This window comes from Colletotrichum jinshuiense, chromosome 4 (assembly GCF_051148585.1).
Source record: "Colletotrichum jinshuiense chromosome 4, complete sequence".
NCBI lineage: Eukaryota > Fungi > Ascomycota > Sordariomycetes > Glomerellales > Glomerellaceae > Colletotrichum > Colletotrichum jinshuiense.
Genome location: NC_139311.1, coordinates 5,094,286 through 5,115,439, shown reverse-complemented (window position 1 = coordinate 5,115,439; position 21,154 = coordinate 5,094,286). Strand labels below are relative to the sequence as shown.

The 21,154-nt window shown below is 54.6% G+C and overlaps 4 protein-coding genes across 4 annotated transcripts; 1 reads left to right on the top strand and 3 right to left on the bottom strand.

The window, feature by feature from the left end:
- Positions 1–156: 156 nt before the first annotated feature.
- EsH8_IV_001291 (uncharacterized protein) lies at positions 157–1,794 on the bottom strand (the record flags this gene model as incomplete). The annotated part of the gene is made up of 4 exons (XM_083266181.1): positions 157–528; positions 584–958; positions 1,012–1,600; positions 1,658–1,794. 4 exons carry the CDS (start codon positions 1,792–1,794, stop codon positions 157–159), a joined length of 1,473 nt encoding a protein of 490 aa, XP_083125076.1.
- Positions 1,795–3,863: 2,069 nt separating this feature from the next.
- On the bottom strand, positions 3,864–4,296 carry EsH8_IV_001290 (uncharacterized protein; the record flags this gene model as incomplete). Its single annotated transcript, XM_083266180.1, has 2 exons — positions 3,864–4,076; positions 4,174–4,296. 2 exons carry the CDS (start codon positions 4,294–4,296, stop codon positions 3,864–3,866), a joined length of 336 nt encoding a protein of 111 aa, XP_083125075.1.
- A 1,345-nt stretch (positions 4,297–5,641) lies between these two features.
- EsH8_IV_001289 (uncharacterized protein) lies at positions 5,642–6,524 on the top strand (the record flags this gene model as incomplete). Its single annotated transcript, XM_083266179.1, has 4 exons — positions 5,642–6,059; positions 6,113–6,268; positions 6,326–6,372; positions 6,444–6,524. The coding sequence occupies 4 exons, from the start codon at positions 5,642–5,644 to the stop codon at positions 6,522–6,524; spliced, it is 702 nt and encodes a 233-aa protein (XP_083125074.1).
- A 2,386-nt stretch (positions 6,525–8,910) lies between these two features.
- EsH8_IV_001288 (acetyl-CoA carboxylase ACC1) lies at positions 8,911–15,946 on the bottom strand (the record flags this gene model as incomplete). Its single annotated transcript, XM_083266178.1, has 4 exons — positions 8,911–10,448; positions 10,500–15,355; positions 15,413–15,678; positions 15,761–15,946. 4 exons carry the CDS (start codon positions 15,944–15,946, stop codon positions 8,911–8,913), a joined length of 6,846 nt encoding a protein of 2,281 aa, XP_083125073.1.
- Between the last annotated feature and the right edge of the window lie 5,208 nt (positions 15,947–21,154).

The window sequence follows — 21,154 nt, the reverse complement described above, 5'->3', positions numbered from 1 at the left end:
CGGCAGCTTTAGGTATGATGCGGCTTGGTCTTAAAATCTAATAGAATACTTTTTGGCTTGTTGAGTACATGTATTGTTCGGAGACGTGAACCAAGCACTGTTATGTTTTGGAACAAAAGTTGTACGCTTCGCCTCCCATCATCTATGATAAATAAGTTACAGCCTAGCTTTGATGGCTTGATTCTCGAGCTTCGCTTCGGCCGTTTTTCTAGAGACCTCCCACGACTTGGCCTTTGCCGAGCCCATAGTCGCCCAAATCTCCAACAACTCATCGTCAAAGGGCGGCAACACGCGGCCAGTTGTGCCGGGTTCCGGGTCTCCGGCGACAGACCTGAAATACTCAAAAACATCTTTGTAGAACGGAGCAATGGTGTAATAATTCTTGCCTCCGCCAAATTCAGCCACTCGTTTTCTCTCCCACTCCATTTGTTCTTCTTTTGATGGCAGAGGATTTCCCCTGCCAGCAAGAAGACGGGCAACTGCAACGGCCTGCCATTCGAAGAGGCGGAATGTGAAGCCTCCTCCGCACTGCGTACTAACTGTCAGCATTCTCTGCGCAATTCAAAAAGAATAGTTCACTCACCATTCCCAAGAATGCAAGCGTGGGATCTTCAATGTCCCAAGTGTGGTAGTAGACGCCCGGCAAACGACGATTGGCTTGCGAGACTCGCTCCTGAACATTTGGTAGGAAAGGAAAGCTGAAGGTGTAGCCGGTTCCAAAAATGACGTGGTCCACATCTTCAACTGTTGTTCCATCTTCAAAGGTGATGGCGCCCGTTTTTGAGTCAAACTTTACAATCTGCTTCTGGATTGAGATGTGTGGGTGTGTAAACGGCGCCCAGCCAAAGTGCGGTATGGGGTCCCCGCGGAGCGAGGCGTAGACCGGATGCTGGGAGACGGCGAGAACCTCATGTAGCAGCTCGTGTGATGAGACTGAGCCTCCGACCACAATCACTTTCTGTGAATCTTGTGAGCATCCTTCTGAGCTTTGAGTGATTCGAGACCGGTTACCTTGCCCTTGTACTTCTCTGATGTGCGGAAGTGTTTGCTATGAACAATGCGCCCGGGGAACCTCTCGTCGTATTCTGCGATTCCTTCGATGTTTGGGATCCAGGGGACGTTGTAATGGCCGGTAGCGACGACCAACGCATCGAACCTTTCTTGCCACCATTGATCCTTGCCGGGAAGCTCCTTTCTCAAAGTGAGAACCCACTCGTCGCCCTCCTTTTCGGCAAGCTCTACAGTTGTGTTGAGCTCAAGCAGCTTCTCGTGTCCGTTTCGTACGAAAATGTCCTCAACCCATTCTCGAATTTGCTCCCGACCGCGGAAGGGGGCGTCATCGCCATATTTCTCCCGAATGCGATCCGTCAGGCCTTCTGGGAACGGTTCCGTTGTGAAGCTCATAATCTCCGGTGTGATATTAGTGTGAAGGTGCTCATGCTGGGCGGTATCTGAGAAGCGGATCTGGTGGCTGTTGATGGCCTCTGACTTGGGGGTCTGGATGGGGAGTTGGGCGGGTATCGGGACAGGTGTATCGGCAGTTCCGTCCAGCAATGCTCGCAGGGATGGGATGCTGGCTGGCAAATGCGGCGTGTAAATCCTAGAATAACGATGTCAGTACAACAACTACCGGCTCTACAATGTTAGTTTGACTTACCAGGTCCCGCCCGGAAGGGCTCGTCTGTCAAAGACTCGAACTGTGTCAAAAGCTTGTTCCTTGACCAATGCATCAGTTGCAATGGCACCCGAGGGACCGGAGCCGATAACGGCTACTCGGCGAATTTTGCCTGCCATTTGGATATGACTGTTACTCGTGGAAATTGAGACTAGTAGAATGGCCTGGTCGTGACAGCAGATGGGCTCAATGGATCACTCCAAGACAAGAGAAGGCTCAATGGCACCAAGTTCCTAGTTTCTGAGACTTTCCAACGGTCAACAGCCGATCAAGTGAAACATATTCCCAGCCAAGATAGCCATATCGGCGTATATCGGCGTAAATTTATTGACTCGTTCCGCTGGTTGTACGATTGCGCCACAACGGTCGCCATTGCGTCTTCCAACAACGCGAGCACGCAAGCCGCCTCGTTGTGGGTCAGCGGCTGCAATGTCACCACAACAGGAACGAATCGTTATCAGTTGGCAGTATGCACGCGTCGGAGGAGAACCGGCTGTAGGTCCAAGATATCCATTTACGGCGGTAAACCTCCACCTGCGGGTCTGGATCTCTCGGTGGTTGAACTGCATCGCGGCGGTCGGCACCGATGTCGCCATTCCCCGGTGGGGGCCCGGAGCCTCGGTCCATGATGGCGTGCGCGTTGAAGGGGCGGGTTGAAAATGCCTCTCTTCCGACTGGATTTCGGACCCTGCTTGTTAGGACTTCTCGTTCTTTTGTGGTTTATAATCGTCTCACATCTGCATATACCCGCAATAGCCCTAAACGTATGTGGTGAGCAACAGTTTTTCGTTGGCTCACAGAAAACGCTATAAAAATGGACTGGCTTCGCACATTTCAATTCTTGCGCGCAATCTTAGCCTTTCGTCCTTCGTGATTGTCTGGAATATGCTGTCCAACACTAGGCAGGAACAAGACGAGAAAGGTCGAGACCGGCTGGGCAACCAAAGGCCATCTCCAATAATAGTCTCTAGTGAAGGAATGGCCCAAATAGCCAACCAAGGTGTAGGAGCACTGCATGATGTCTTTCAAGGTGTTGATAAAGATGAAAAAAATTCCGAGTAAGGATTTGGGAGCAATCTCCAACGCATACCAGTTCAAAATCACGCCCTAGTCTATAGTCCACGGTTATGATAATCTTACCACTGAACCACCTATATATAGAGGTCTTGAATCTCTGGCCAACAATAGAATTCAGTTATACAAGGATAACAACCCGGCAGTTTTTGATCGCAACCAAGCTGAAGTCAACCCAGTACGCCACGGAGAGCACGTCAATCGAGGTGGAAGGATTGGGCATCCGCTCTTCTTGTGTAGAAATCAATTTAGCAGCAGTATCAGTGGTCTTTTAGATTGGTTGAAGAAAGCGGGAATGGCGAAGGGGTTTCTGATCTACATGCCAGTGGTACTTGAGAGCGTCTGAGATCATACGTACGATAGGGTTTCATGTACTTTTTCTCTGACCTACTCTGCTATAGCAGAGGTAGAGGTGCAAGTCGAGGAGGCTCTTCTAATTCAGCATCTCCAGATCATCTCCAGATCAAGAACAGGCCCCATCCCGGTACTATCTCTAATGCATCGGTGCTACAGCGAATTGTCTGGCCCACCAACCTCCTCCAGTCCAGTGGGTACGCGGGGTTTCACACTAAGTTATGGGGCACCCAATATCGTAGTGAACGTAACCCATGAAGAAACATTTGGTCTCGATGCAATTATCTGGAGATTTGGAAAGTGTAGATTATAATGAGATCTAGGTAGAATGATGTACAAGAAGACGATGCTCCGAAAACCTGAAAATCTTCTGTGTCTTCTCAATCTTGTCCGGGCTATTCTTCAGCTGCGGAGTGATTCCCAACTTGTCTTTTTGCCTCAAGTGCAGTCTCTGCCTGCGTCATTTAAACTTGAACCTTATTTGGGAGAGGTAGGTAAATATTTGTAGGGAAAAGGCCCAAACCCAGGGGACCTCCCCTTCCATAAGGGGACGTCCATGACATGATATGAGTGGCCTGCTTCCTTTATCGAGCACCCCCACAGCCAGTTCCAAGCGATGGCTACTCTGAGCTCCATACTATGCAGACTGATAGGCGTCCTAATCTCCATTCTGTTTATAAATTCCTTCATCTACAAAGCTTCCCTGATCTCATTGTGAATATATAGATCATTCCGCTCACAACTTGTCGGTCCCTCCTACTCAATTATCTGCTGCCGGGAGGAACGTGTCGAATCTCTCTAGCAAGTCCTCGTGATTCTGAAACAAGTCCCTTAACTTTTTACGCGCAGCAGATCTTTTCTCAGCTCTCGTAGCGTTCCACTCCTCCTGTGACTCTTGGGGCGGCACATTTATCTCGCGGATAACCTCCAGGAATGCCTGGTATTTTTCTGGCTCGCTGGCTTCGAAGCGATTCTGCATATCATTGCTGGTCATCGCGAGTTCGATGGACAGCGAGTGACAAAGGATGCGGAGGAGGGCGTCAAGGGGGAAATTGAAAAGCCAAACTCACTCGAACTTCTTGAATGAACCCGAGGGACCTGTCAAACCCAGCTTGGTCAAACACAAAAGGCATTGTGCCGCTTGGTTGATCAGTGACACTTTGCGAGTCCGGCTTTGAACTTTGGGATGACATGGCAATTGTTTGGGTGATGCGGTGACAACAAGGACTTTGTTATAGTGGAGATGACAATGAAATTTGGTCCAGCATCTACGAAACCGGAGCAACAGCGATACAGATCACCTTTTTAAAATAACACAGCAGTGGGTTAACGGGTCCTTCTTCTGACTCATCTGCGCCCAAATCGTACCACTGATCCGCTGCAGGGGCGGGGCGCAAAGGGTATACATTATCTCAAAGCAAGCTCACCAACGATTAGCGTGGGGACTCCCAACATGCGCCAAGAGCAGGATATTGGCCCTTTGGTGGTTGCCTACCCAAGCCACATTGGTTTCCAACTATCCGTAAACGTACAAATGAAGAGCCACAACAGGCCTACATTGCAGGGTGCGCGGCTTACCACCCTTGCTCTTTTAGATGGCAAGCGATCCTTAAGGTGCGAGTAGTTCAACCTCGCCTGAACGACGTAGTGGTTAGAATGCTTTCACATATTAAATTAAGCGTAGTGTTCCAAGACTCAACTATCTGCAACGTCTCGTAAGAGCTCGCATATGCAGACAATCAAGTGACGCACGGTGTGCCTTTGGTCACGTGTGGATGGACAGGACTCTGGACCCATGGGACAAACCCATCATTATTCTCATTACTGCTTGAACGTTTAAAGTTCACGTTGGTGTGGAGGATTGATAAGTATTTGGGAGGAAACGGAGATTCGATGACGGCAGTGTTTTTTTTTTGCTTCCGGGAGGGTTAGCAGCGCAGTCTACAATACACAGGCTCAGCGTCCAGCCTCGCTGCAATATTCTCGTGCCTATGTAGACGTGACTTTCAGTTCACATCTTTGAAGCTATCTCTATTTTCTGTTTTATTTTTATTTGGAGTTTCCCTCACGTTCTGGGTACTGAGGTAGTTGTGAATCAGGGTGAGGCAAAAACGATCCGAGCAGGAACTCCTTATTCGCGGTGGCCGTACCTTCCTCGGGGAGACAAAATCGGAGATAGGCAGAGACCTTGTTTATTTTCGATTCTTCCTATTTCCGAAAGCCTTCTGCTTTTCAAATATCCCAAGGCTTTCCCTTCCAGGTTTCTTCTTTTCCTCACCCTCCACCTCCTCCGTCTCCTTCTCCTCCTTCTTTCTGCCGCCATCTTCCTTTCTACAACTCCAGGTCAAGCAGGACAGCTAGCTCTCTAGACGGTTCCTTTCGGCTGCGCCGAATCGATTGCTTTAGGTCACTGGCTCTACCCTCTTATCCTTTTTACGCATCGTCGCTCATCTCACCTTCATCAATCGCTTTCCTCGGGCGTTACTCCGTCACTCCGAGGATCCTCCCTCCCTCCCGCACACACCGAGATTATTCACGATGTGTCAAGGTGAACGCTTGATGTGCCCCGGGTGCGCCAGGGTTCGCCCTGGACTTCAGAGGTGCAACGAATATGACCCTGTCCTCGACATTTGCGCAGGCGCCAAAATCAACGATCCGCCACTGAAGGCAGCCTCTGAATACTCTTGCGACAATTCGGATTGCCAATTCTTCGACCCCGCCAAGAGATACCACCCAGATAGGCCCGTTTCCCCGGATTCGCACGCTTTCGGCATGCACCTGAAGGCTTTCATACAAGAGTTGGACAGCCAGTCCTGTGCGGCACCGGATGCCCTGGATGCTGGAGCTAGTGACATCATTCACGAGACGGTTGTTGACGAGGCGGTTGTTGACAAGGATGTTTCCATGCAACACCACGAGCGCAGCAGGGAGAGGTCCATGCCTAGAATCACTTCCGGTAGGCCCAGAGTCCTCCCAATGCTGCTATCCAGGGGCTAACCAATATCCTAGTGGAACAACAACCCGTCCTCGGCAATAAGACTGCTGATGATGAATCCCTTTTCCGAGACATCAACGTCAACACCGAAGACGGAAGCGCGAACGAGCAAATGGATCGGTGGTTGTTGGAACTCGACTCCAAGACTGATAGCGGGATGAACACATGTGGTCAGTCGTCCTGAGTCTATATTCACCCTCGTATCCATTACTGACAACCTTGACCAGGTAACCCTATTTCCGCTGCCAACAACTCTACACCTCCCAAGTCTCCTGTTTTGAATTCTCGAAGAGCCTCGAATGATGGTATTTGTTCAGAAATCAGCAGTTCTTCTAATACTGTCAGTCCTTCTGCGGTCACCAAATCCACGTGCTCGACCGGGTTCACAAATGCCACCAGTCTCGCCTCAACTTCCGCAGAGTCTAGTCCTAGCCCGATTTCTTCGACACAACAACCTCGATCGGTGCGACATCCAGATCTTCTTGCATACCCTCAAGACAAGTTGGCTTTGTCTTTATTCCAATCACGGGCGAATACATCATATCCGTCTCCCATAAGTGGTGGACAAGGAGTACTCCTCGGACGAACAGCAATCTCTCCTAGACAAGGACACACACATGCCACTGTCATGGATCAACGTGCACATGCGTTCAATAGTGTCAAGCACGTTTTGAACAAGGGTCAGAGGGCAACTCTTGACAACCTTATAGGAAGAAATCGCGAGAGAGAATTGTTGTCGGGGGTTGGCAACATCTCTCCACAGCACCCAGAGACGCCATCTGCCGGCTACAGTACACAAAACCGAGGATACGTCAATTCTACTGAAACTCGATCATGGATGCCAACGACAGGATCTTATACCAATCATTCAGCAGAATATTATGGGACGCCAACGAGAACTGATGCTCACATTAAGGCTCTTGAAAATAAAATTTTCCAGCTGGAACGCTCTCGGAGCCATGGTTATACTTTTACCCAGCCTACCGCGCGCGATGTATTGACTATGAGCAGCGACTTGATGGATGGCTTTCGAGGCTGCCACCCAAGTACCCTCCAGCACATTTACGACCATCATAGTATTCAGAACAGAACAGTTCGTCAAAGCCCTTCCCCATACTACCCCTACCCCAATCAGCACAATTTGCCTACTGGCCTGGAACCAACGGACTGTATTGACAACACCACTCAACAAGGGGTCGCTCCTGGGTACTTTGGAATGGACTTCGCCCCCCCATATCAGAATAACGCACCTTATAAAGTCGCCAATGAGAGAGTCAAGCCTCAGAATCAAGCGCTGCTAAGACAAGCTTTCACACCTTCTCCGCAGGCTCATACAGGACGCGGCACCAAGAGATTACACTCAATGGTCTCCAATGACGAACCTGTCTCGAGACACACCTTAACCCCCACCGGCCCTTATTTGATGGCGCAGGGGTCTGTCCGATCGTCGATGATCGCACCGGCAAATGGGGCGCAACTTGTTCAGCAAGCAATGCCGCCAGCTAAGCGGCCAAAGATTGTGACAAAGTCGAGAGATACTGAGGCAGGCACAAACAAAGCTCGAACACAAATGAGTGCGGTGCCCAGAACTCCAACTCAAAGCAGAAGGTCTGCTGCGTCCGCTTCTGTTTTGACTGAGAATTACGGTTTGTCTCGAGTTGCTCCGGCCCCCCAGTACACATCACACACAGTTAGCAACGCCCAAAATAGTATGCCTCCGTGCAACAACCTTCTGAGCAGCAATCCATCACCGGGAGGCCAGTTATTCGGCAGGCCGGGATTAAGCAGACCAAGGCACAAAGAGCAGCTGGAAAGGGCGGGTACATCGGCACGGCCAACCCTGCATGTGGTCGCTCAGCAGCCGTCCTTCAACCAGACACCTCCAAACCGGACATCTCTAGCCGACTGGAACCGGTTTTCACGCGAGTTTGGCATCGACATGAACTTATTCGGGCTCTCTGGCCCAGAGACTGAGTTCAATGACTGGGCCACCGAGTAGATGCCCGATTGCACCAGGAACCTCGTCTCCGTGTTCTTCAGCTTGGAAAGGCCAACGAGAGCAGCGTTGACGGTGTTTGATTTCTATTCACGACACCCCGCCATCGCTCGTTAGACCGCGAATGAAGTGAACCTTTCTATTTTACCCTTTTTTGTTTTGTGTTTTCTGTTTTTTCATTTCTCCATCACTGCAGCGCACCCATTTTCTGGTGTACATCTTCATGAAATAACGACTTGATGCAGCGTGCGAACAACCAAGGAAGGGATGGCCATTGGCCCTTTGTGCGTCGCACTCAAGGGAAAGAGCATAGTTGTGAAGACAAGCGCCTCCCTCCGGCAGGATTGGAGAGAGAGGCTTTGGGAACAAGGACTTGGGGAATATTTGGGGAGGATGGATGGCTTCTGGGCATGACTAAACAAGTCCCTTTGAAGAGAATGGCAGGCGAGCGTACACATTAGGATGGACTTCGGAGAGGTACAAATAGATGTGGCCCTTTTGGTCCGGTTGGATGCATCTGCACTTACCATCTTCCTGGCTCCCAACCAACTCCGCCTCGACCGTTATCTGCGTTGTCACACTAGCTGAGGGCGAATGAAACTTGGGGGGTGCAGCATCAACACAACAAATTCACTCGCTTGGTCACAGGTCAATACAGAAAAGCTCATTACAAGGGAGTGTCATCCCAACATTGAATCTATCTTAACATAATTGCGGAATAATGCTCGTACATAGTCATAATCATCCCAAAAACACGTCTAAGCCCATTACCCATACACTCCAACCATGACTTTACGCCGGCCACTCTCCATATATCTAATCACGCAGGTACTTGAGGATCTGGTCGCGCTCCTCAGGAGGCATGGTGCGGATGACATCGCGGACACCACGCAGGGCAGCGCTCTTGTTGGCTCTCAGGACTGAGCTCAGCTCAGAAGCCAGGTTGTCGGCCTTGACAGCCTCGATTCTGTCCGTAACAGACTTGCGGTTGGCCTCGTACCACTCAGACACCTCGCGATCAGCCGTCGCGAAGTTGACGACACCAGACCAGCTCTCAAGGAACTGCAGGTTGCGGCGGCGGGCCTCGGGCTGCTTGGTGCTGTCGGAGCCAGGGGCGGAGGTGAGGACAGTGGAGGACATGCGGCGGAGGAGGTACTCCTCGTTGAGACGACGGCGCAGACGCCAGTAGAAGTAGCGACGAGAGTTGGTCCACTGTAGTTGATCACGGATGACACCCTTAGCCAACATGCGGCCGGAGCGGTCGTGAAGGTCAGCGAACTGAAGGGCGATCTGAGTGTAGACAGGCAGAAGCTGCTTCTCGCGGATAGTCATCTTCTTCTTGAGCTCATCGGCCTGCTCCTTGGGCAGGTCAGCAGTCATCTGCTTCTTAAGAGAAGCGTAGACGGGGTCCAGGCGAGCCATGGTCTCAAGCTGCTTGTCCTTGCGGTACTTGATACCGACAATACCCTCGGGCTCGAGGACACCACCACGAGCGTCGACATCGGCGTACATCTCCATGGCCTCGGGATTGATGGTGGGGTCGACGACGACCCAAGAACCACCACGAAGCTCGCCGAAGGGAGGAATGTAGACGAAGATGGGCTGCTCGAACTTGACGAGGGCATCGACGATGTAGGAACCGTACTTCAAGACCTCGTTGTACATGTCGCGCTGGCCACCAGAGAAACCTCTCCAGTTGGCGAGGATCATCAGAGGAAGCTGCTCGCCGTTGTTGAAGTCGTTGATGGCCTGAGCAGTCTTGAAGGCGGAGTTGGGGTACCACACACCACCAGCCTCGTTGGTGACCTGCTCGATGGAATCAGGGTTGGCAGGATCGGCAGGCGTGATGTTCTCGACGGAGCGGGTCTCGACGGCGATGACACCCATGGGGATGCCACCAAGGCGGGCACGACCGACAACGACAGTACGGGCCCAGCCACCGAGAGTCTCAACGAAGGAGTCCTTGTCGAACAGACCGGGCTCGAAGCCGCCGTCATCGGTGGCACGGCCGTCAATCATCCACCGGACATCGTAGGCCTGCTTCTGGGGAGGCGTGTAGACGACGTCACGGTCCCAGTCATCAACGCTAGGGCTGACGGGGATGGGGCTGCCGCGCTTCTCGGGGATGAACGACATCCACTCGACAATCTTGGAGACACCGTCAAAGTCGTCGGTACCAGTCATGTGAGAAACACCATTGCGGTACATGATCTGGGTACCACCAAGCTGCAAGTTGGAGGTGTAGATCTCACGACCGAGAACGTTGTTCAAGGCAGGGGCACCAGTAAGGATGATGGGCTGGCCCTCGATCTGAACGGCACGCTGGCCGAGGCGAACGAGGTAGGCACCGATACCTTTTACACTGTTAGCTAGATTTCATAGAACGAACAGGGTTATAAACTTACCGACGGAGCGGCAGGTGACGAGGGTGATGGTGAAGATGTCGTTGTAGGCCTTGCTGGTGGCACCGGCAATGAGACCGGAGCCTCTCAAGCACTCAACACCGAGACCATCCTCGGAACCGACAATGGTGACGATCTTGTGGCGCTTCTCGCCATCCTCGGAAACCTCCTCGGTGATGACGTCCTTCGCGAAGCGCTTCTTGGACTCCTCATCCAGGTAGAGGTACTTGAAGCCAGAGTCTTGCTTGTTGCCGTCGTTCCATGCAACCTTGAAGTAGGGCATGAGCTCGTTGGCAACACCGAGACGAGCACCGGAGTTGGCGGACAGGTAGATGCGAGGAATGCCGAGCTTGCGAGCGAGCTCGGTGCACTTGTAGAAGTAGTTGTCCTCCTTGGGTCCGAAGCTACCAATCATGTAGGTAATATCGTTGGCAACGACAATGAACTTGCGACCCTTAGGGTACTCGGGAGTCTTGGCATTGAAAATCCAACCAACCATACCGCAAGTGTTGGTGCCGGGCTCACGGTTGACCTCCTGGAGGTTGTCCTTGTCGTCCAAGACGAGCTCGGTGTACGAGACGCAGTCACCAGCCTTGGGCTGCTGGACACCCAGAGCGCCGTGCTTCTTGACAGACTGGGTCCAGCTGTTCTGAATGGCCTGGCGGAAGAGCTCAGGGAAATCGTAAACGTACTGGGTGCCCATCAGGTGAGCCTTGTAACGCTTGGGCTGCAGAGGGTTCTTGGTAGGGTAGGGAGTTGAAACGGGCAACAAGTGCATGGGACCCTTCTCCTTGGTGCCACCAATGCTGTTGAAGACCCACTCGCCCTTCTCCGACTTGCGCTCGGCGTAAATGTCAACATCAACAACGTAACCAGAGGTGTTGGTGATGATGACACGCAGAGGGTAGGGGACACCGGTCTGGGGATCCGTGCAGATGATGCGGATCTCAACCTGGGCCACACGCAGGCGCCAGGCGCGAGCACCGAAGCGATCCAGGAAGCCCTGAAGGCTGCTCTCGACTTCCTCGGGGTGCAGCTGGAAGACGGGGGTGAAGTTGATGAAGACCTGGTTCAAATCGGAGTTGTTGTTGCCAATAATCTCGAGGGCGTCGAAGATATCGTTGATAACGCGATCAGCCTCCGAAATCAGGTACTCGGCAGTAGGGATCTCATCACGGAGACGGCCCGGGCGAATGACCGCGCGAGTGAAGTAACGCTTGTCACCATCAACGGCCTTGCCAATACCCTCGTAGACGTGGATGTTCTTGTTCTCGGTAAAGACAGGCTTGATGTGGAACTTGGCAAGTCTGCCGAGCTCAAGCTGGAAGGCAAGAGCGGGCTCGCTGTGACGAATGCTGTCGTCCTCGACGTACTCGGGGCCACGGAAGGTGTAGTAGCCGGGGTAGGCGCCGTCGTTGCGACCGCAGATGAAGGTGATGCGGCGGACGTTGCGGTTGAGGAGCTCCTCCTTGAACTGCTCGACAATGGGGACAATGCGAGACAGAATCTCCTGGTCACTCTTGCTCTCGGCGTCGCGGACGGCAACGTTGATGACAGCGGAGAGCTCGTCGGACTCGACCTTGGTGGCAGCAGGCTTGCGCTTTCCGCTCAGGTCGGGGATAAGACCAGGAGTGCTGCGCTTCCTCGCCTTGTCGGAAACGGCGAGAGTCTCGAGAGCCTTGCCGAGCAGGTCCTCGGCATCGTCGAGGTACTTGACGGGCACGATAACACCCTTGCGGTTAGGCTCAGAGTCCCACTTGTTGTTGAGGTAGGACATGTCGCTGATGGAGTGGATGCGCTTGAAGTCGAACGAACCGCCTCCACTGGGGGTAGCCGGAGTGGAGGGGGCCGCGGATTGCAGAGGCAATCCGTACTCACTCTGGCCAATCTTGCGCAGGGCAAAGTCCCAAGTGCAGAAGAGAGGCGTGTCAGTATCGTCCGAGTGGTACTCGATCTGCTTCAGGATGTAGGCACGGTAGGCACGACGAACGTAGACCTCGAGAGCGGCCAGGGACACCCAGGGGTCCTCGTGGGCGAAGAAGAGCGTCAGGACGTCAAAGACGGTGTACTTGGAGTCAACCACCTCCTTGATGACATCCAGGCTGGGCTCACGGTGATCCCAGGCGGCCTCGCCGTAACGCGACTCCACGACGGAAGAGCGAAGGATGTGCTCCATCTGGGATGTGCGCTCCTCCAGAGAAGGCAGAGAGCATTGGATCATAATCTCACGGGCCTTGAGAGAGACCTTGGAGGTTGTGCGAGAAGACTGGAGCTCAGTCAACTCCTGCAAGACGGTGCGGAGGTACTTGGCAACATTTCCAACGTTGGGCTTGTTGGGACGGTACTCCTCAAGGATTGCAAGGACGAGCGAGCTCTTGGCACCAACACGGCTGTGAGACAGAACAGTCTGGACAACCTTGCGGATGTCGTCCTTGTTCTGGTCACGCAGCTTGAGGATGACGCTGTCCTCCTGGGTTCCGTAGCCGGTGAACAGGCGCTCAATGTCAATGTAGGACGACAGGAGACCCTTGATGACGTTGAGCTCGTGGGCCTTCTGTCCCTCGGAGTAGGCCTCGAGAACATCAGTCAGAGGTGCCAGGGTAGTCTTGAGCATATCAACATCCGCAGCAGCGACGTTCTCGTCAAGGAACTTGTAGAAAGCCTTGGACAGCGCCTTAGCAGGGAAGTCGGCGTGGCGGGTCTTGGCACGGTCGACAATCTGAGAGAACTGGCCGTCCAGCTTCTGGGGCATACGGCTGTGCAGAGCAGCGAACTGCGCGTTCCACTCGCTGAAGGGCAGCTCGGGAGTGCGGAGGACCTCGATCAGCTGCTTAAGAGTAGCAGCCATGATGACCGAGTTGTCGTAACCAAGGAGGATGTTCTTCAGTGTGTTGTGCAGAAGAGCAAATCGCTGCGCAGGCTTGGTGCCGACGGCAACGGGCTCGCCGTAAACGGGGAGTTGACCGACGAAGGGCTGAGCTTGCTTGACACGGCTGGGGTCATCAAGAGCGAGGATTCCAAGAATGTCACCGGCTTCGAGAGTGGCTCCCGGCTGCTTGATGAGCTGGACGAGACCATCCTCGGCCGCGATGAGAGGCATGTACATCTTCATGACCTCGACCTCGGCGAAGGGCTGGCCTGCCTTCACGTGCTCGCCGTTCTCAACAAGGTACTTGACCAGCTTTCCGGGGGAGGGAGTACGGAGCTGGGTAGGGTCGTTCTCCTGCTCGAGCAAGCACGTCTTGCCATCAACGGACAGACGAGTCGCACCAACCTCCTCCTTCCAGTAGACACTGTGACTGCGGCCATCCAACAGAATGAGCAGACCACCGTCACTGAGAACACGGACGCCGACAGAGCACTTGGATCCGTTGATGAAGAGGTGGTAGCTGTCGGTGCTGGCACGGGTGGCGGTGAACTTGTAGCGGAAGCCCTCGTAGATGAAGTCGATGGCGAAGACGGTCTTCAGGATGTCCTTGGAAGGGACCTGACCCTTCTCCAAGCTGGTCCGGTACTCAGTCATGCAGTTCTCACTGGCAAGGTGGGCCTTGGTAACGGCACCAGAGACGACGGCAAGCATGGGGTCGGGACGCTCAGCAGTCAGCTTCTTGGTGATGAGCTCGTCAAGCCAGCCGGTGGTGATGGTGTTGTCCTCAAAGGCCTCAGTCTCCAGAAGCTTGATGAGGTACTCGACCGTCGTTCTGAAATCACCACGAATGCTCAGCTCCTTCAGGGCAACAACCATGTGCTTCCGGGAAGCGGCACGGTTCTCGCCGTAAGCGAAGATGTGACCAAACTGAGAGTCGGAGAAACTGTGGATACTGGAAGCAGTACTGACGGAGAAGTAACCCCAAACGTTGGAACTACTCCTGAAGTTCAGGTCGTGCATGACACCATTGGAGGGCTTGAAACCTTCACCGGGATCCTCAGAGGTAATTCTGCAAGCAGTGGTGTGACCCTTGGGTCTCGGGCGACGCTGCGTCTTCTCGCTGCCCTCGAGCTTGAACTCGAAGTCGATCTCGGTAGATGTTCTGGGGTCAACGCCGTACAGGAGACGGATGTCCCGAATTCTGTGCAGGGGAATACCCATGGCAATCTGGAGCTGAGCAGCGGGCAAGTTGACACCGCTGACCATTTCAGTCGTGGGATGCTCGACCTGGAGACGGGGGTTCAGCTCCAGGAAGTAGAACTTGTCGTCGGCGTGCGAGTACAGGTACTCGACGGTACCAGCCGAGACGTAACCGACAAGCCTGCCCAGACGGACAGCGGCGTCCTCCATGGCCTTGAAGGTGATGTCCTTGGCGATGGTGACGGGGGCCTCCTCGATAATCTTCTGGTGGCGACGCTGAACGGAACAATCTCTGCCAAAGAGGGAGATGTTGTTACCGTATTGATCAGCGAGCAGCTGGACCTCCAAATGTCTCGCGTTGCCAGCCAACTTCATGATGAAGATGGGGGAACCGGGGATTTCGCCGGCGGCGGCCTTGTACAGTTGCTCAAAGCCCTCCTCGGAGAGAGCCTTTCTGATACCCTTGCCACCACCACCCTCGGAAGCCTTGATCATGACGGGGAAGCCAATGGCCTTGGCCGCCTGGAGACCCTCTTCCCAAGAGTTGACGCAGCCCTTGGCGTAGGTATCGTCAGCGACGGTAACGATGCCCTGCTTGTCGACCTCAACTGCGTTGACGCCGGTTCCCGACCAGGGGATGCAGGGCACTTCAGCGTGCTGTGCAACGATTGTGGAGGAGATCTTGTCACCCAGAGACCGCATGGCGGAACCGGGGGGTCCGATAAAGACGATCTTCTTGGGAGAGGCAGCGAGGGATTCGGGAAGCTTGGGGTTTTCGGAGGCGTGGCCCCTGCGCGTTGCTTGTCAGTAATGGCGGGCGGTGGCTCGCGCTGAGAAGGGGACTCACCATCCAGCCCAAACAGCGTGGACGTTCATGCGCTCGGCAATATCAACAATCAACTCCACGTTGGCGTAGTTGTGGTTGTTGGTGCCACCGGGGACTTCGACGTAGTGGTCAGCCATGCGGATGTAGTCAGCGTTGGCTGCCAAATCCTCGGGAGTGGCCATGACAGTGAACTGAATGGCCTTCTCGTCGCCGAACGTCTCGTAGGCCCATTTCCGCACGGAACGGATCTCCTTGACGGCAGCAATACCGTTGTTGGCGATCAGGACCTGTAATTCGCTCCGGTTAGCAAAACTGGGCTACCGACCCCCACCTATGCGGGGATTTTCAGAAGATTGGGAATTCACGCACGTTGGTGATGACGGTGTGACCATCTTGCTGAGCAACAAAGTCCTTGACCTTGGAGGCCGGGGCGTTGCTCAGCTTGTTGCCGCCAATGAAGTGGTCGGCAATCTTGTGCTTCTCGGCGTACGTCGCCTTGCCATTGACGTGGGGCACAGTCCGGCCGGTGCCGTTGGCTGCTGTGATTTCGGTCATGATTGCGGTGTCTGGTGAGGAGTTTCGCGGGGTATCTTAGAATGTGACCGTCATGAATCGGGGGGAGCTCCAGGAGCTTTGATTCGGCGTGTGCGACGTGGGTCGAGGGGTTTTGCTCGAAGGGGGGAGATCCGAGCAGGAGATTAATGCGTTTAAAATCTGTCTCTGCAGCAAGAACAGTACGGGGTATAGGCAGGACAGTTTGTCGTCGGCGTTGAAGGACAGAGATTGTTCGAGTCTCTAGAAGTGTCATAAGACGTCTTATCAGCTACGGCCCGTTGAGGAAGCTGACTGGAGCTGACTGGGAGGGGGAATAGAGGGGGGACAATGCCAGGGGGGAAATATGCAGCGCAAGCACGACTGGGCCAGGGAGAGCCAGACGACTGGCAGGGCGGGCAGGTTCCGTGCAACTCACCTGGTAGGATTGGGGGTGGGAGAAGCTGATTGTCAAGACAATTGCTTCCTTCTTCCGTCTTGTGACTAGGACAGAAGTCTAAAAAGGCGTGTCAGAAAGGGGAGAATGAAAGGGAGCGAGTGGGAAGGAGGTCGAAAGTGGGAAAGTTGCGAGGAGGAAGGGGAGGGAGTTGTGGTGGTGTTATTAAAAGTCCGGCGACCTTGGGATGAAAGGGAACGAGAGGAGCCGAAGGCAGGTGTGTGGACTGGGACTGTGAACAACTGGAGACGGTGGATGAGGACCAGGTGAGGACGGGTGTTCCGGGGTTGAGGCAATGTGAGGTGTGGAATTCGGGACCTGGGCTGGGATTGTTGGAGCGGCGAGAGGCGCGCGCGCAAGGCCATCAAGGCCAAGCAAGGGAAGTACCTTTTTCTGCAGATGGAGGTATATAGGAAAAAATAGACGGGGTCCGCCGTCGGGATTGGTAGGGCGTGTGGGAGAGAAGAGAGGGCGAGAGGACGTGGGGTGTGGTGGTGGTGTGGGAATCCTTGGGTTGGGGGTCTTTTAGTGAGATTGAGGTAGATCCGTACTGGAGGTGCTCAGCTCAGGTATTAAATTTCCCACGACACTGCCGCCTGCCGGGGGGGCTATTCTCGCTCTAGTCTCTCGATATCCGTACAATGAAGGAGAGAGCGTGCGTTTTTTTTCGGGGTTACGATGAATACAACGACGAGGAAACCGTCGGGCGAGCGATAGAGACAAGAAAGAGAGAGAGGAAGAAAGGTGCTGGGGCGCGAACGAGGAAAGGAGCAGCAAAGGCGAGGCTGAGCGTTATGTTATATTCATGTCCATAGCAGTAGTCGACGATGATGAGAAGCACCGAGCAGCAGTTGCACCAGCACCGGCACCAGCACCGGCACCAACACCACGACGGACGGACGAGCGAGGACGAGCTGCATCTGTGAGGTAATATCCAGGTACTGGCCGTGGCAGATGGGCGGCGGTAGGCCGTTGCCCGAAAGAAAAAAAAAAGGTACACGAGAGAGGTACAAGAGGTACAAGCGATCGGTACTTGCATCGGTACCCGAACCCGCGTACCCCAGGTACCTCCCTCCGACGGGTGACGGACCACCATCACCACCAAACCAAGCCAAGCCAAGCCAGGACAGCAATCGAGAGAGGGATCGGCCTCAGCCAGAGGGCCCCGTTCAACGCGCATCGCCATCACCGTTGCCATTTTTGAGACCAGACAGACCAGGCACCACACTACGGCTCAGGATCTCAGCGATTGTGCATGTGTGTGGGTGTGGGTGTGGTCCTCGGCCTGGTCTGTTGTGTCTGTGTGCCTCGTCGTCCTCATCCTCGTCCTCGACCACGGCCAACACAGGCTTACGCTCGCTCGCTCGCTCGATAGATCGGATACATGCTACATGCTACTTGCGTCGATGCTCACGCTCACAGCTTTGGCAGTGCATTGTTGCGCCCCCGTCCCATCCATCCCTTCATCCATCCATCCAACCCTCTCGTCCCCTGCCTCAACCAATGGCCGGGGTGTTGGGGAAGCTCCAGTCCAAAGGGGGCGTGTGGCGGGCGGGCCAGCGGGCTGCAACAGTCCTTGTCCATGTCTCTCCCCTCCAAAGCCCAGCTCCCTTACGTCGTTGTCGACCAGGTTCGTTGCGTTGGCCTGGGTTGGGTGTTTTCCCCCATTCTGCCGCATACCACGCATGCCGTGTGCCATGACGGAACGAGGCCGGGCGGGACAGAGTAGCAGAGATAAGAGATTCGGACCCGGACAGAGAGAGACAGGCAGAAAGACAGGCGAGAGAGAGACACTCATGGAAAGAGAGCGAGAAGAAAATAAAAACGGCACCAGAAGGAAAACTGTGAGAGGTAACAAAACAATCGTCAACCTGCAGCCAGCTGCTCCCCTCCCCCCCGGCCCACTTGGGAGAGGTACTTGCGTCGGTACCTGTGCTCGGTGGGGGGGTCAGGTTCCGATTCCAGAAGACCAGGCACGTACCTAGTGCACTCGATCTCGAGGACCTAGCTCCCTAGGGGTTTCTGCCGTTGGAATTTTTTGGAATTTTTTTCTGATTTGGACCAGCAAGGTGTCGTCGTCGCCAATCAAAGCTCGTTCTTTCTGTCGGGACGTTATCGATAAGGCAACCTTGCACTGAAGCTCATTCATTCCACCGGGGGGTGCACTGGATTGGGGCGCACCTCAACTTTTTTGTCACCAGCAGTTTTCCGCCTGCCACTACCGGTAATACACGCCGCCGTCGCATGACGTTGTTGTTGATCTTTTCTGTGGTGTTCTTCAGCAACGTAGCACTGAGATGCGCCAATATCGCTGGGAGAGATGCCGCGACTGGCGCATGCGTGTATGTGTAAGTGTGTGTGTGTGTATGTGTGTTGCTCTCCAAGTCTCTGTGGTTGTGGATGTGATGGGTCATCGGGTCAGCCAAACCCAAACGATGCCATCACCGAACCCCGACGGCGTCTCCAAACAATGTCCGAGGCTGCCACAGGATCGAGATGTAACGGCACGAAATTACACACTGACACCGCACCGCCGACCGTTAGACACCGATCATCACCGCCGTATAATTACACCCAGACCCGACACCCACGACGACCCGACAACAACCCCGATCGCGTGGTGGGCAAGCGTCGAGGAGGCCCGATTTGGGTGGCCATGGGCACGCCCCGTCGCCCCCTATTGGCATCCCCATCCATCCCTCTCTCAATCGGCCCCGATATGTTTGCTGCCCGGCACTGGGCACTGGGCACTGGGCGCTGGGCCCCTTTCAGTTTCATCACTCATGCTCCACGGGAACCCAGCGCACCCCCCTCCAGCCCATGCCGCATTTCGCAGGCGGTCAGTCTGGCGGCGTCAGGGGTGCCAGCCTCAACAACCTAACCGTCGTCTCGCTTACGCACCTCTAAACCGCCTAGCCTCGCCGATTCTCCGTCCGGGGACGTCCATCAGCTTCCGCTAGTCCCCTCAGGCTTCAGGTCCCGTCAACGCCCGGCCGGGATGAGGAATGCTGAACGATGAGAGCCAATTCCCCTCCCAAACCTAGACCGGCACCCTTCGGACCTTGCGTCCACTGGCTTGGATTGGTACGAACGAGCTGACTGTCTCAGATAGGGAGAGAGCGCGAGAGAGAGGAGAGGAGACTTGGACGAGTGAACCACGCCAAAGGTCTCGTCCAGTCGTGAGCCATCCATGCATTCCCCAGCGTCCAATGTCTTGGGAATAGATTCCACCTCCCAGTCCAATAAGGGGGGCCAAGCGACATGGCACAACACACAACACTCGACACGACACGACACGACACGACACGGGGGGAGTAATTAGCGGCGTGTTTCTACCACGCTTCTCGCTGATGAGCCTTGAAGGTTCCACGTCGTCGGCGGCAATGTTTGTGTGCTCCCCCCCAACAATTGGGAATTTGGGACACGGCTTGGGGGTCCCCTTCGGCGGGCCCCTTCCAGAAATGTCAGGGGTGCCTCAAGCACCAATGGGCGGCAAGGAAAATAAACAGGACCCCACTCAAAGAAGAAAATGAGCACCGCAAAGAAAAAATCGCCAACCAGCGCCAGACCAAAAAAAAGAATCTCCACCCGCAGATCCCCAACATCTTGTCCGTCCATCAGCGGAGTCCGTGCCCATGCAGCCAACGCCGCGAAGCGGCAATGACAACAATAAACAGGCGAGCAGCGGAAGCAGCAGCAGCCTCACCAGCGACAGGGGTCCGGGGCAGAGAGGAGAGAGGAGGGGAGGGGACCAGCAATGCGACATTGTCAACATTGAGAGAGACACCCCGCCGACGGACGACGCAAACGACGCCTCGTTGTGCTTCCTCCCATTCCCCATTTTGCCTCTCGCCGCTGCTCAACTTTAGACCCTCAACCCTGCTCAACTGCTCTACTGTACTACCTCCACACGCGATTAAATTACAGTAGTGTGGCTGTTGTACACCGCGGATGTACACTCGGTACACCCAGCGCTGCACTAATACCTGCAACTCCAGTCTCCAGCGCGGGTTGTTTCTCTGCAGCATGGGCGCACCCGTGTCACTGCCGCGCTGCCTTGCCTTGCCTTGCCTCCACCGCCGCTCCGAACCCGAAACCTCCCTTCTCCCATGGATTCTTTTCTGCGCGCCGAGGTCCCAGCCCGTCCCCAGTCTCCCGGCCCATCAAATCCACGGCAATGCAACCATCACGAACTTGTTGGTCTGGCGCGGACTTCCGTTCGCCCATTATCCCACCATTCTTCACTCCCTTGTCCCCATCACACATCCATCCTCGCAGTCTTGCTTGCTTGTGTCCAACCAATACGCCCCAGACCGAGGAAATTGCCGGGCACTGGCCCCTCAGGTCGTCCCGTCCTCGGCGCCTTGTACGGATGGCGGATGCCACGCTAGCTCCCTACCAGATACACACTTGTACGCACTAAGGACGGGGCGAGCAGATCCGATCCTGTCAAAGCTGGAGATATGCTGCCCGTAATCTGACACGCCCACTTCACTTCATCATCCATCGTCCCGTTCGACGGACGACGGAAGGCATGTCTGATTCAGACCGTGTCCACTCCAAATCTGACTGGGACGGAGAACTAGCCATCAGCGCCTCTCCTCGCCGGAGCGGACGCTGCTCCCATGCTCCTAATAATAGCCAGATCCCCCACTTCAGCTCCGACCTGCAACGCCGATGGACTGGAGCCACCGCCCGTGAGGCGGTCTTATACCCAAGCCTGATCAAGCCACCCCGAACGGACGGAGCGCAGGTCTCGGTAAGCCGTTTCCCCC